Below are 15,484 nucleotides of genomic sequence, written 5' to 3' on the forward strand. Positions count from 1 at the left end.
CAAGTAACTAGAAGTAACTAGAAGTAACGAAAAAAAAGTTGGTGCCTACTGGATTGTGGTGGGCCGCCTGGGCCAAAAATGCCATGGCCGATTTTTGGTGCCAGTCCAGCCCTGCTTCATTATAATAGGCGTTGTTGGTGTGGGGGAGGCAACAGAGCACATGTCTGTCAGTGAATCAATTTGAAGAAGCAGGAAGTTGTAGGCTAGGATATGTAACAAGGGTTTCTTACTCTGCAGTCACACACACATAATGTCAGAAAGTAAAAGCCTTTGTACCTTTTGCTACCGTCAGTTGTGCCAATTCACATGAGCCGCAGCCTCAAAGCAGTTGACTGTGATCATCCGTTTTCACTAAGTTCAAAGTGCTCGAGGCGCAAAGTAACTCTTGCAAAACCGGTTTTCTGTTGACAAAGAGATAAGCACATGTCTATCGAGCGCCATACTCAATAGGGCAGTGTGAAAAACTTTGCGAAGGTAATGTGATACAAGTCTGATGCTGTTATATAAACCATAAAATTACATTTCTCAGTTAAAACTGCTGACCCAGTTTGGATTCCATTCATCGGTGCACATGAGTGAGAACAGGCTGCAGAAACTAAAGGGTCATATTGTGGCTGAAAATAAGGTAAGCACTAAACTCTTGAAACATATTTAATAGAATAGAAGATTTTAACTTAACAGTATGAATGCAAAGCAAGATAGCCTCAGACATTGAATATGTTGTATTGTACTGATTACCGTATTATATAGCAACTACATGAAGTAGGTATTTTTCAGACGCATCACTGTGAAATCTTATGTCCACTGTATCCATTTACATTACATCTACATTTTACAGTCAGGGGTTATTATTGTCAACTAACTATCAATGGCAATGTTGTTGTTATGATTTTAACTTTTACTATCTATGATTTTCTTTGATTCTGTGTTTTAATCGATGTCAAGCAACGATTTTGTCCTATACAAATAAATGTACTACTTACTTTACTTACTATATCAAACTAACCTCTGATAATTCGATTTAATGAAATATCCTGTCATCTAATTATCCTCAGGATATTACGTTATAAATCACTGACCACTTGCATGGTCAGCTCTCTTTTTTTCAACATTTCAAATTTCATTAGATGACAGACAAAACTACAAAGCTGGATGAAAAATAATCATTGTCACATTGTCTGTGATGTTCTGAGGCAAAACTGCTTTACTCCGATCTTTACTTGACTCACTTTTCATTACTGATGAAGGAATAAGGCAAATAACTCAAATCCATACATCAAATCACTCTCATAGTCTTTCTTGGTGATTGTCTGACAACTCAGATAGAGCTATCATATATAAAATTCAATGGGATCGTGTCCATTTCGAATAACCTGCCAAAGATAATTAAAAATCACATGAATTCAGTGTTTATTTGACAAAACTGCATGAATATAATTTTGCTGGTAGAAGAGTACAACATGTGAGGAATTTCCGATTAAATCTGATCCATTTTACCACCTTGTTCCGTAGAGCACAGCAATGGCAGGCTCACCCAATCCGCTTACCACCCATGTGCTGAACATCGCCACGGGCTTACCTGGTTCAAACATGGCCCTCTGCCTTTATCGACATGTCCCCTCCACGGATGCCTGGACACTGATAACCACTGGGTAATAACCTGAAAAACAGATCACAGATATTAACAGATAACAGATATAACAGATCACAGATACATATGTCCATTCGAGAATCTTAAACATTACTCTTGAGATATTCATATCTTTGTTGACAGATCTTGAATTTGATGTTGTCTCAACAGGACCACTAATGATGATGGACGTTGCCCAGGACTCATCACAAAAGAACAGTTTACACCTGGTGTGTACAGAATACATTTTGAGACTGCTCAGTACTGGGAGAGTATGGGAGAGACCTGCTTTTACCCCTATGTTGAGGTGAGCAAAGGTTTTTGTGTTGACATCTTAACTTCCTCAGTTGCCATATTTTTGCTACTGGGTCAGAGAATTTGCATCCTCTTTTAAGTTGTACCCATATGACACAAATCAATTATCTTGACCACGGTGACAATCAGTCCTGCCTGTAATTATTGATCTCTTCTGGTCTGTTTGGTTTCAGATTGTCTTTACTATAAATGACCCTGGTCAGAAGTACCACGTCCCTCTGCTGCTGAGTCGTTTCTCATACAGTACATACAGAGGGAGCTAGAGATCAGATGTGAGGAGATCCTGGGGCTACCTCCATCTATCAGCAGTCTCACACACCACAGGCAGAGGCAACTTGCCCAGAAACTGTCATGTCAGTGCCAGCTGAAATGTCACACAATGATGAGACACAATGCTGCAAGTGAAAAATGTATATGTTTTAATAATGCTATATGCAATACAACAAACTGAAAGTAAATAAACCATATAACTGATATACACTGCACTTGGGTTAGCATAATATATCGAATCTACTTTTTAAGTCACTACATACAATGTCTTAAGTAAACTTTTAAATATGGTATTCACTCTCAAATGTGTTTTTCCTTTGTAAACATATAAGTGAACCTGGAACCTTTGGTATTTCATAACAAATATAACAGACCAAAATGGACATGTGGTATAGACACTATTCAATAAATTCTATTGCATTATGTACTGTGTCGCCGTCGTAGAGGAATTTCTGACAAATCATATGGCACAAACATTCTGTCATCTACTATAATCAAGGTAATGTTCTTGTTTTGTTACATTATATTACATTACATTAAATTACAATATATTATGTTGTGTTGTGTTATATTAAATGATGTTACATAACTTTACATTACAGTATGTTATGGTGTATTATATCACATTATATAACATTATACTATATTACATTATATTCTAGCCATGTTTCTACCACATCATCTTTTCGTGCTCTGTGCTCGACTGCTTTACCCTGTTAGTTGGATCTGCTCCCTCGACTGATTGATTACCCTTCCTGGAGCTGGGTAGGGCCTTGGCTCTGATGGGAGAGCACTGTGGATTCTAGCCTAGCACGCTAACGCAACCTCTTTCAGCCTTTCCGGTCCATACTTCTGTGGGAAAACATGGCAGACGACGAATTAGAGGCAATTCGGCGGCAGAGGATGGCGGAACTGCAGGCGAAGCACGGGGTAAGCCGAGAGCACGAGCCGGGGAGCGCGCGCGCGCGTCCGCCTTATAAGGAGATGCTGCGACCGTGTGCTGCTAGCTAGTGAAGCTACATCAGTCACCAGCGCTCAACACACTCAACTGTCACACGGAGATCACACCTCCTCGCGCACAACACGTCCAGCTCGACGCAAACACGTCGAGTTAAATCAGCAGGGATTCACGGAGCAACCACGATATGAACGAGCGTCGCCTCGCCGCGAGCCGGCGAGTCGAGACGGCGCTCCATCGTGAGGGAGATGAACGAGTTCTGACTTTCTACTTCTATCTAGTCGGTTGCCAAGTGAGGGGGGTGCAGCCTTTCTTTGTACATAATAAACGTAAGAAATACAGAGTGAAATATTCTACTGTATTGCTTGCCAGCAATCAACATAATTACACAATATTAAAAACATGGTGCATGTTGGCATCCTTTATATTGTAATATTAAGTTATCAGGTGAATACGAAGCGTGTTCGATGCAGATCTCAATCAGTGCTGTCAGGTTTTGTCCAACTGTACACAACGTGTGTTGTTACATTACTGCGCATCCTGGCAATACTCAGCACTGTCTGATTAATGAATTGATCTGGCAAATATCTCAGCTGTTTTCACAGATGTGTTAGTTTTAGAGGCACATACGTTACTGGAAATACAGTGCAGGAAAGCCATAGATATATTTCAGTTAGAGCTGCACTGCTTGGTGGATGAATTGATTAGTGGATCAAATTATCAACTACGTTGATAATCATTTGAGTATATTTTTTTTTAAGCAAAGAAGGCCAAACTTTTCCTGGTTCCAGTTTTCCAAATGTGAAGATTTGATAGAAAGACAATGTGAAGACATTACCTTGTTCTGTGATGAATCGGTTGGCTGATAAATTGACGAATATGAGCCTTTCGCAGACATTGTGGTATCTGCGTTTATGTTTTGTTTTGGGGATTTTTGTAAACATTTTTCTAATCCCTAATATTGGTATTGGCATCAAACTGAAATCACACAAATAAACAAACTAACAAAGGGCAGACAGTAGAAAACATAATAATAATATTAGATGCAGACCTTACTTTGATGTCATTTAGTACTTGTCACCATTTCATAGTCTGTTCTCGAGGGGGTGACATGTTTATTTCTCAAAACCAAAGTGTGCCACTCAGTGCACAGTACGTATCTTGGTGCATATCTTGTATATATCATTAATGTAGTCTTCCTCCAACCTGCTGTATTGTATGTTCTTTCAGGAGGCCTCAAATAATCAGCAAGGAGAGGAGGCCAAACAAAAGTAAGACATTTCATTCCTTCAAAATGCTTTCAAGTATAGTGGTTAATATTCATTTATATACTCTACCTCTTTACTTTACGTTATAAGGTGATACTTTCACATAAAACGTGAAAGGTTAATTGTTACAGCCTGCTCCAAATCACAGTGAGGTACACAATAAGCTGCAGCATGATTTTCATCCAAATGGCCTGAATTCCGGGCTGGATGAATGACGTGTCTCAGTGAACAGCCGGCAGTGAGACGAGTACGCAGAGGTGCATCACTGAAAAGACATACTCCAAAAAATTCAATAGGTTCACTGCTATGCACTGTTGTGTTACTAAAATGACCTCACCAAGAGAGGACCACTTAGGTGTTTACTCTCCGATTATATGTACAATTAAAAAGCAATAAGAACTCTTCAGTGTTAAACCTGTGAAACCGAGATGATTACCTTTCAGCTGATAATTTTATATTTAACTGTTTTGTTTTGACCGATATCAGGCTGAGATCTGTCAAGTGGTGTGAAGAGTTGATGTGGGAATAATATTTCTCTATATTCACAGAGAAACAGACATGAGGAACTCGATATTGGCCCAAGTTCTTGACCAGTCTGCCCGTGCCAGATGTAAGTGTGCTCTTAATTTTGTATTTTAACCTGTTATTATTCCCCTTTTAAATTTTTAATTTTAATCAATCGTGTGTTGTTGTTGTTTTTTTCAGTAAGCAATCTTGCTTTGGTGAAGCCAGAGAAGGCCAATGCAGTTGAGAACTATCTTATTCAAATGGCTCGTTTCGGAAAGTTAGGGGGAAAGGTAATGAAATAACCTCTAATGCTTGAAAGATTGTATATGTGGCTGTATGTTAATATTCTCACACATGGCAGCAGTGCAATTAACAGATTTTCTCTTATCAGATTTCGGAGGCTGGCTTGATTGAAATCCTAGAAAAAGTCAGTCAGCAAACAGAGAAAAAGATGACTGTCAAAGTAAGTTCCACTGAAATGTAACATATGTTTGATGCATGTTCAGTCTCTTGTCCAGCTCACATTTTTTTAATCCTCTGTCAGTTCAACAGACAGAGGGTGATGGACTCAGACGATGATGACGATTACTAACTTCAAATTGGACCTCTGGAATGAGCAAAGAAATCGGGAGAGGATATGCTCTACTTGAACTCTGATAGCATCTCGAACCAACATATTCCTGTTAGCTAAATCCTGGGATGCCACACTAGTTCCTGTGTGTCTCTGGAAACTAAACCCCAAGAGGGAAACACAAGGCCATGAATTTGACATTTTGGCACAAGTGGTGGGGGGTGGAATACACAGTGTCAAATAAGGTGGTCTTTTATTATTATTTTTGTTGCTACAAATTGGCTCTGCTTATGTTGTACCCCTGACAACTCATAGCACAGTGTGACTCCTCCAGTCTTTCACAGTAGTTTTCTTTCACCATGGCTGGTTTCTGTTCTTCTGACATAGCTAGCCTAGAAGCTAAACAAAATGCAAAACATAATTCTGCTGTTGCATTTTATCTAGATTGTTCAGTGTACAAATACATTGTTCTCTATTCAGGGCCCTTTTCCGAATAGCCTTGGATGTTGCACTTGGATATTTTCTTTTTGCAGACATGTATCTTAAAGGTTTACATAAAAATAAAACAAGCCTTAAATCCACGTCGGTCTATTTATTTATTTATGGTGAACCATTAAAATATTCGGTTATAACATGAACAACTGTTTAACCACTTAGAAAGGTTTCAATTCTGTTTTTGTTTTTTCACACGTTCCACAGGGTTGAACATAAAAATATTTTTTGTCGATTCGAATCAAAATAAACATGACTTTTTATGTGTAAGAAATATTCTGTCAAGTCCAGTGAGACGAGAGTCAATATGCAAACTTTTGTGTCCACAGTCGACACAATAATAATGAGCCACAATAACCCAGGGAAATACTTTCATAACGGTTGTATTGCTTAAATATGTATTTGCAATTGCGTCTTGTTTGACTTTAGAGTTGACATCTGCTTCACAAACACGTCACTTTAGTGATACTAGTGTTAATTCTTAACTTTTACTAGATGGCTAAACATTTACTGTGTCGCCAGCAGTGGATGTTTTGGAATTCTCAGTGGGGAAAAGTATTCATAAAGTCAAGATTATGTACTGAGAAATGTACCAACATAAAAGTATTTTTAATAAAGTAATACAGACAGCTGTTTGGGGGGGACGGTCTCTGTCCTTGCTCCATTTTCGCACGACCGTGGTCAGATGATCTCCCATTGGCTGTTTCGTCCGTTTCGTCAAAACGGCTCGGCTCTGATTGGCGGAAGACCTAACCACATGTTCACCTCCGGCCAATGAGGAGAAAGCTCACACCGCTTCAGCGAGGTCGAGTCGATATCAGGGAAGCTGCTTCCAACACGAGAGGAGTCGTGTGTGAAGCTGTCCGGGACAAACGTTGGATTACACGTACAGCTCTGCCCGAGGACAGCATGGACAAACCAAACATAGTGACATGCACCGCCCCCGTGAATATAGCCGTCATCAAATACTGTAAGTATGTTTATCTTTGTAGCAGGTTTGTTGCCTTGGGGGCGAATCGTGTTCAAACGACCTGACCTGTGTTTCCTGAATGGTGATCGCTTCTTTAAATAGTGGCCACGAATGGGATTAGTTGGTAATGGTAATGGGTTTTGGTTTCAAACGTTCATATAGTGTAATTACTGTAATATTGTCTCCGTGATTCGTACCTCAGTTATGAACTGTGTGTAAAACCTATTTGACTTTTCAGGGGGGAAGAGAAATGAAGATTTAATTCTGCCCATTAATTCGTCCTTGAGTGTCACATTGCATCAAGACCAGGTAACAACCTTTTTATTAGGTGTGTGTGTGTGTGTGTGTGTGTGTGTGTGTGTGTGTGTGTGTGTGTGTGATGCTTCTGCTCAGAGCTGCAACAGTGAACGACCGTGTTGTCCTGCCATCACAAAAAGACTCAATAAGCAACGGTCAGTCTTGAAATATCTAATGTAATATCTAACAGCAGGGGCCTTGGAAGCCCAGTGTCAATGTCCATGTGACCAAGTTACTGTAAAAGTTATTGACAAAATGTAAATGTATTTGTTAAAAAAAGAATTGTTCCTGAATGAGTGGATGATATAAATTGTGTCATACAATGTGCAAACATCTTGAGTCTTGAGTTTTGAAATGTGACTTTATATTAGAGATAAGATAGAAAACGGGTTGTAATAGATTGAATTGTCTCAACGTTTCTGTTTAGCTGAAAACAACCACAACAGTTGCAACGAGCAGATCTTTTCAGGAGGATCGAATATGGCTCAATGGCAAAGAGGAGGACATAACCCATCCAAGACTGCAGTCCTGTCTCAGAGAGAGTGAGTCCTGTCTGTTTTGTTTTTCCTCTAATAAATCTCATAAAGGAGGGAAAAAATGAGCGTCAAAGAGTGTAGGCTTTAATGTCATTCTCCCTTGTTCTGTCTTAAGTTCGACGTTTAGCACGAAAGAGGCGCAATGATGGAGAAGCTGGTTTGAATTTGACCGGTATGTCTCACAAAGTCCACATCTGCTCAGTGAATAACTTCCCCACCGCTGCAGGACTTGCCTCCTCAGCTGCTGGATTCGCTTGTCTAGGTAAGAGTATAAGCTTCTTTTTTTTTTTACTTAAAAAACTATACGTTCAGTGCATGGAATGAAATTAAGCTATTGCAGAAGTACTTGTATCGAGATCCAGCAGCAAACACAATTATAATAATTAGAATAATGATTGACTGTCTCACATTTCATACATCTCCTCTTTATCCCAGTGTCTCTGTTGCCCTTTTTTGCAGTTTACACTCTAGCTCAGGTGTTTGGCGTAGAGGGGGAGTTGTCTGGGATTGCTCGGCAAGGCTCAGGCAGCGCATGCAGGAGTATGTATGGTGGGTTTGTGCAATGGATCATGGGGAAAAAAGACGACGGCAAGGACAGTCTAGCCCAGCAGGTGGAGCCAGAGACTCATTGGCCTGACCTCCGAATCCTTGTGCTAGTGGTAGGTCTGCTTATGTATGTTTAGAGTGGTGGGGGGGAATGAGAATAAAATGAATGTGAGCCAGTAAAGTGTTGGCAAATACTAATTTGTGTCATAATTTGTGTGTCATTTTACAAATTAGATTTTCTTGTGTCACATGTTTCTCAACTTACTCTTCAAATGCACACTTGAGAAATGCAATTGAGACTGGTAAACACTGGGCACAATATGATGTGCTTTCTCACAGGCCAGTGCTGAGCGGAAGCAAGTGGGCAGCACCTCTGGGATGCAAACCAGTGTACAAACAAGCTGTCTCTTAAAGGTGATTTGTTCACGCTGCAACATGCTTTAGTGAATGTACCAACTTTACTGGCAGTACTGTTAGGAGTGGAGATAATTGGCTTGTTCGTTGATTTAAACCCCAATTGTTTCTCTTTGTGTAGCACCGAGCTGAGTCCGTTGTCCCAGAACGGATGGTGGAGATGATTGAAGCGGTGCAGACGAAGGACTTCACTGCCTTTGCTGAACTAACCATGAAGGACAGTAACCAGTTCCATGCCACCTGCCTCGACACATACCCTCCTATCTTCTACCTCAATAACGTATCTCGCCAGGTCATCAACTTGGTGCATCGATATAACAGACACTATGGGGAGACCAGGGTGAGCATTCATCCTTTTGAGTCTATTTGCCTTTTTTTAAATAATTGTTTTCCTGCATGAATACACAATTTTTTATTTTATAATAATTTAATTTGTTCCTTTCAGTGTAAACCAAACACAGTTTTACAAAACAAAACAATACACTACTGTAAAATGAGCAGGAAGAAAGAAAATCGTATATTTCCTGCCCCTTTCAAATAAATAACATAAATACAGATTTTTGATTTCTATTCTTTTCACAAATTAGATTTTAATAAATCAATAATACATTAATCAATTTTCACTCCTGTTCACACAGCTGAGCTCTTTATGTAACAGTCACCTTCTGTTTGTTTCCCTCTAGGTGGCCTACACTTTTGATGCAGGGCCCAATGCTGTGATCTTCACGCTACAGCAGCATGTTACTGAGTTTGTGCAGGTGGTTCAACATTTCTTTCCCCCGGATACCAACGGTGGACAGTGAGTTGACAGTGGCCAGGCTTATTTAGCTTTACTGCTTATTGTTCCTGTATGACTCTGTTGTTTATATTAGGTGGCTTTCTTTTTTAAATGTGCTTCTTCTTTCTTTGCAGGTTTATTAAAGGTCTTCCTGTAAGCTGTGCTTCGCTTTCTAAGGATCTAGAGCAGGCTATTGGTCTAGAGCCCATGCCAAAGGGAATAAGCTACATTATTAGTACCAAGGTACACACATACACAGGTTTCAATTCATGTCTGCATTTCCTTTTAACATCCTTTTATGTAACTTGGTGTTGCATTACTTTGGTTGAGTATTGTAGCAAATATTGTGACATACAGCAGTTCCTCTGCTTTACTAATGCAACAGCAGAGAATGAATCCAGTCTTTGACATTTGAATATTTTACGTGAACAGTCCTCCCTTATTCAGTTATTCAGGTTTAGATGTAATAAGAACAAACTTTGAACTTGGGTTAATTTTGAATGTTAACAGACAGACACTTCTCGAGGTTGAGTCTTTTCTTCGGGAAGAGTCAGGTCTTTTTTTGTTGTGTTTTCAAGGCTGGACCAGGCCCTTGTGTTGTGGAGGATCATCTGCTTGGATCTGATGGTTTGCCCAAGAAAACTACATGATGCCCTGTGGACCTGCACAATCAAAGTTCCTTGGAGCAATAAAGAAGCCAGTTCATCAGAGATAAAGTTCCATTTGACATGGAGTGGGATATAAAATTCAAGTGAATAGGAAAGTGGTCTTAAATGGGTTTTTACAAAACACAACAACAGCAGCACACAGGCTCCTCTTTTAATATAATGTGTGCTAATATTTCTCACACTCAACTAGTCTGTCTAGACATCAAACTGTACTAGTCTATGTTTTTGAATAGTTCTCCACATTTCTCAGTATCTAGAGACAATTATTGTTTTAGGGTTGAGGAGCCTGACTTAAGGGTTTGCTCACAGACTTGAGCCTGTACTGGTTGTATAGTGTGCCAACACTGCCAACACTGTGCTTTTGAGCAATGCACCAAAGCATTACAACTTTAACCACCTCCACGTGGCTTATTCAAGATTTGCAACAAACATTACACAGTTTTTCATCTTGTGTGAACATAAAATTGAATAAAATATATATTTTAGTCAATAAAACTGAGGTTGCTCCTTGTTTTTTGGGTAGTCATCTAAATAGTTTTAATAAAGACTTTTGGACTAGAGTTTGCCCTCCTTGTGTATTGTCTCTATTTTTTTCAGGGACAGTGCAGCTAATTTGCTAAATGAAATCTTAACGACGCATATTCGGTTGTCTCTTAGTTCAGTGTGCTTTGAAATAAACATCCATGAGTCGCATGTATGACAAAGAAAAGTCACTAATTGTTTAACTTTCGGACAAATGAGAAATCTTCAACAGCGATGTTGACTTGTGTCTGGTCATTAGTTTACCTGTCCGGTTTGTGCAGTGCCACACGTTTAGGAAATGACGAATAAAAAGGGGCGTGGTTACGGTAAGCCCTGCCCCCTCCAGCCCCGCACAGTAATACACACCTCACATCTCGGAAAATACACTTTCTTCCTTGTAACGACGGTCAGAGCCTCGAGTCGAGGTGGAGAGTTTCGGTCGGCTGCTCCGGGACTGCTCAGGTGGACACGATGGGTAAGATCGAATGGGCGATGTGGGCCAATGAGCAGGCTCTGGCTTCAGGACTCAGTGAGTATAAACACTTTCTCTGAAGATGGAAGAGTCCGCGTTTTCACATTAAATAGCTCCATACATCTGTAAATTTACCTTTGTTTGAATGAGAAATTTAACAGTGTTTCAAAGATCAAGTCAATGTCATTTTACTTGTGATTATCTTAGTATAGTCTATATATATATATATAAATGGAGAGAGAGAGAGAGAGAGAGAGAGAGAGAGAGAGAGTGTATAAGACTAGACTAAGATATATATATTTAGACTTACATTTTTATTTAACTTCCTGTTTCCTCTTTTCAGTTCTCCTCACTGGGGGCATAGTGGGGGTGGCTGGACAGTTCAGGGGCTGGCAGTTTGCTGCTTATGCAGTGTATCCTTTATACTTTACACTGCAACACAGTTTAATATCTTTGTCTTATTGAACAAATTCAGCACTTTGTACTTGGTTCTCTCCTAAGATTATTTTGGTGTCCCTCAGTTGTACGTCGCTTCGGATGAACGCATCTGCCAAATGAGTCAATCTATTGAAGAGGCAAGTTTCATTGTGAAAGAGTTTGGTTTCCATTTTCAAGAGGGCTCCTTCAAAGATCTGCCAAAGTCATTTCTGTACAACCCTGCTGAAGAATATTGCAGCTATACACTCTATTGTTTTTATTTCATTTTAATGCCATGCTGTGTGAGAATTTATACATCACAAGGACCAAAATGTAAGGGAGAAAGTAAATTGAGGCCACTACTATTATATATGTGCATGCATATTGTAGTTCCAAATATGGCATCATCAATAAAAGTGTAAATATTCTCTGTAGGCCTAACTAACACTGTGTTACACATGATTCATTTCACACAAGGCCGGGCAGAGTGATATGTAAAGTTATGACCTGGCAAATACAATAAAAATACAATATGGCAGAGGTAGGTTTTCCCCTTGAATTCTTACCATATTATACATTATCCTTTATATCAGAAACAATCAGTCAGTTCATCCATTTTCTACACTTAGACCTCTTCAGGGTCACTATTGTTTTTTTCAAATTCACCTTGATTTCCTGTCAGAGTTATAATGTGACCTTGTGAACCATTTGAGTTGAAACAGCCTTGACAGGTAACTAGTGCTGCCGGAGTGTTAGTGTGTCTTCTTGAGTATCCCAGAAGCAAGAGGTCCAAGGGCACGAGTGTGGAGAGAACGTAAGAGATGTTTTATGATTTTATATTTTTCGCAAACATAATGTGCTGAATTTTAATGGACAAGTTACAAGGCTTATTTTTCACTACTGTGTCCTGTTTCCCTCAGGGGCCAATACTGCTTCACTGTGTGTGTAAAAGCCTTTGGGCCGTTAACAAGGAACTACTATGTCAGAGCATTTTTGCATGCAGCGTGAGTGAACCATATCTGCCTTTTCTTTGCTTAACAACATTCCTCTCATTGAGAATTGATCTCTCCAACAATAGACTAACAAGATGTCATAATTGTCCCTGTCTTTTTTAGACTCTGTGTACCTGGAGGTTTCATGCTTGCCACTGTCCTTGGGTGTGTCTGCCTCGGTATTGCCAGCCTCATCTACCTTGCGGTAATGTGGTACCATTCACGGAATTATTCTCCAATCAAGCAGGCTAAATATTGCAAACTTTTATGAAGTTGTTAGCTGAGGCAGGAAGTGGCCAGTTAATGGTAACAAGGAAGTGAGGTTTTTTTTCAGGTACCACAATTGAGATAAAGCCCTGTGGTTATGAAACCTGACAGTCAGGGGCGTAACTGAATTCTTCAACAGTTTTAAATTTGGCAACCAAAGTTATAAAGCATTCAGGCTGCAGAGTAAACCATCAGTTACTAATCATGATGATACATCCAACTGTGAGGGTACAGAATGAGGACCACTCTAACTCAACATCTCATTGTTGTTGTTTGGATTCCTTTTCTTTTAATCATGTTTAACTTAACCATTCCTGATTTTTATTCTTTGCCACCTTCTTGCTTTTACAGGCAGCAATCCGTGGTGAGCACTGGGAGCCCATTCTTCCACGGAAGGAAGTCCGAAAGCCATTAGAAACCAATCCTCCACAGAATCCACCTCCAAGACCTCCTCCAGAGATGCGCAGGAAACGTGTAGACGACCTGGATGGAGCAGCCTATGACAACCCCATATCTGTTATTGCCAATGAGTAACCAGTCCAGTGCCCCCTCCTCTTTATATCTTCCAATGTCTTCCTGAGATCGTCACACAATGAATCCCTTCAAAACCAGTCACAGTGGGACCTCAGCAGGTCCTGTGATGAAAATGAAAATTAATGACGGTTTAGTGAAGCTAGTGACTGGACAACATGCCTTTATACCCCAACCTGCAGATGAATATGTTTCTCATCAAGAACTGAGGATGACACTCCCGTACAAAGTTGGATGGGTAAAGTGAATATAATTCTTTACTGATTGAAAATTACATGTACCAGAGCAGATACATATAAATGCTATAGCTGCTAAGTATCAACCACATATAAATATTGCCAAGTCAAATGACTGAGATGATTTTTTACTGCTGTAATAGGAGTTGTTTCCTGCTTTGTTTCAGCCCCTGTATTTTTTTGTTTTGTTTTGCAAAGATCTCAGATTATATTGTACATTGTTTACAGTATTTTTACACTGTGTTATTATCCCTTTTGTATTTTTTTCAAGTCAACTAAACGAAACAATGTAGGGGTACGCTGGAGTTTGCTTGGATAATTTGATAATTTTTTGGGCAGGATCAGGCTGACATTAACCACAAATGATTTTTTTTCTGTACTTTTGATTTCTTTCAAATATATCCACTGAGCCCACTACGATAGCTGTTTACAAGTTTCCTTTGGAGAATTATTTTAGGTGTTTACTTTTGCAACTTCCCCATTTCGCAAACACAAGGGATTTCAATAAACCAGAATTTCCCTTTCTCATTTCAAGTGGTTCTTTCCCACATTGTTTGTCACATTACCATTTATTGTTGGCTCATGATGGAAAAAATGAAAAGATGAATACATCTGGCTGAACTTTTAGTTGTCAGATGTGTGTTGGTTTCATATCTTGTCTCATGTGTCAGCTCAAGGTCTTTTGTTGGTCATAGCTGACCTGTGAAGCAGCTGTGAGGAAATCACAGAGGTAAGATGTTACTTCCTCATTTTAGTTTGTCGGGCTGTAACACATGAGACACACCACCAATGTACCAATGTAGTGATACACCAATGTACATCACCTATTATTATTAAAACTTACAAAACATGAATGTCTCCTATAAATAGTCTAACTAAAGTCCCTATAGTGTCTTTTACCAAATCTTTTTACCAATAATCACCACAACAATCAGTCACGTAAAACTTGCCTATCTTGTTCAGGCAGTTTTACTCCAGTTTCAAACCTCGTTCTGCAAGAGAGATTTAAATGCTGAGTAGTAAACATGTTGTTTAAGATTTTTTCTTTGAGTCAAATAACAATCTTTTTATCTTTATCTTGATTTTTAGAATCTAAAAAGTAAATGTATTGTTTGTGTCAATTTGTAAGAGATAAAAATTCTATAAAAGTAAAGTTTCAATGTGCAATTAGTCCAAAACGTTATGCAGGTTTTTTTTTAATGATTTGGATACATGTTAACCGTGTTTATAGCTGTAGAAATATTTTATGTATGTGTAGTGTATGTTTCAACTGTGCGATTCACACAGTCTGATTTCCCAGCATGAGACTCTGAAGTTATAAGCTTCAAGGTACGAGTTACAAACCTTTACCCCGGCGTCTCAAGTAGATAGGAAGAAGACATACTTTGAGACGGGGCACTGGAGGTTTGAAGATTTGACATGATCAAAGAACTAGGCCAGAAAGTCAGATGCTATGTTTGAGAGATCTGATCTAGGTTATCCTACTGGTTCCACCTTTACTGCCCGTGTAGTGTATAGATATGTTTTTAACATGTGTTATAACTGTTTGAAATACATCAGAAAATCATTGTATAATTTTTTTTTTTTAATTATTCTACGTAACAGAATTAGCTCATTGTTCTCAAACACTGTTCAGCTGCTCTATGTATGACTTAACTTCTCTTTTACTGATTGTAGATATTTTTCGTTTCATTGTTAATTTCATGGTTGACAATAGAAGAAAAAACAGCTGCACTGTCCCCGTAAAAAATACGTTTTTTAAAAAAAGTTATTGATGCAGTTTTGTATTTACCCTCTAGGGGGCAGTGGCACATTTAGAAGCGTTGA

General features: G+C 39.2%; 4 protein-coding genes across 4 annotated transcripts; all 4 read left to right on the top strand.

Moving 5' to 3' along the window:
• Window positions 1–264: 264 nt before the first annotated feature.
• On the top strand, window positions 265–2,640 carry uraha (urate (5-hydroxyiso-) hydrolase a). Its single transcript, XM_035628443.2, has 4 exons — window positions 265–625; window positions 1,513–1,652; window positions 1,802–1,937; window positions 2,119–2,640. The coding sequence occupies exons 1-4, from the start codon at window positions 572–574 to the stop codon at window positions 2,206–2,208; spliced, it is 420 nt and encodes a 139-aa protein (XP_035484336.1). The 5' UTR covers window positions 265–571; the 3' UTR covers window positions 2,209–2,640.
• Window positions 2,641–2,954: 314 nt separating this feature from the next.
• On the top strand, window positions 2,955–6,100 carry pdcd5 (programmed cell death 5). Its single transcript, XM_035628444.2, has 6 exons — window positions 2,955–3,145; window positions 4,404–4,444; window positions 4,990–5,051; window positions 5,147–5,238; window positions 5,340–5,411; window positions 5,493–6,100. Exons 1-6 carry the CDS (start codon window positions 3,080–3,082, stop codon window positions 5,538–5,540), a joined length of 381 nt encoding a protein of 126 aa, XP_035484337.1. The 5' UTR covers window positions 2,955–3,079; the 3' UTR covers window positions 5,541–6,100.
• A 685-nt stretch (window positions 6,101–6,785) lies between these two features.
• mvda (mevalonate (diphospho) decarboxylase a) lies at window positions 6,786–10,715 on the top strand. The gene is made up of 10 exons (XM_035629222.2): window positions 6,786–6,981; window positions 7,220–7,290; window positions 7,706–7,820; window positions 7,930–8,076; window positions 8,274–8,473; window positions 8,700–8,774; window positions 8,896–9,114; window positions 9,458–9,573; window positions 9,687–9,795; window positions 10,131–10,715. The coding sequence occupies exons 1-10, from the start codon at window positions 6,786–6,788 to the stop codon at window positions 10,200–10,202; spliced, it is 1,320 nt and encodes a 439-aa protein (XP_035485115.2). The 3' UTR covers window positions 10,203–10,715.
• Window positions 10,716–11,110: 395 nt separating this feature from the next.
• On the top strand, window positions 11,111–14,507 carry LOC118302881 (cytochrome b-245 light chain). Its single transcript, XM_035629392.2, has 6 exons — window positions 11,111–11,271; window positions 11,558–11,627; window positions 12,371–12,445; window positions 12,552–12,635; window positions 12,747–12,828; window positions 13,242–14,507. The coding sequence occupies exons 1-6, from the start codon at window positions 11,214–11,216 to the stop codon at window positions 13,422–13,424; spliced, it is 552 nt and encodes a 183-aa protein (XP_035485285.1). The 5' UTR covers window positions 11,111–11,213; the 3' UTR covers window positions 13,425–14,507.
• The last annotated feature ends 977 nt before the right edge of the window (window positions 14,508–15,484 follow it).

This window comes from Scophthalmus maximus, chromosome 4 (assembly GCF_022379125.1).
Source record: "Scophthalmus maximus strain ysfricsl-2021 chromosome 4, ASM2237912v1, whole genome shotgun sequence".
Taxonomy (NCBI): Eukaryota; Metazoa; Chordata; class Actinopteri; order Pleuronectiformes; family Scophthalmidae; genus Scophthalmus; species Scophthalmus maximus.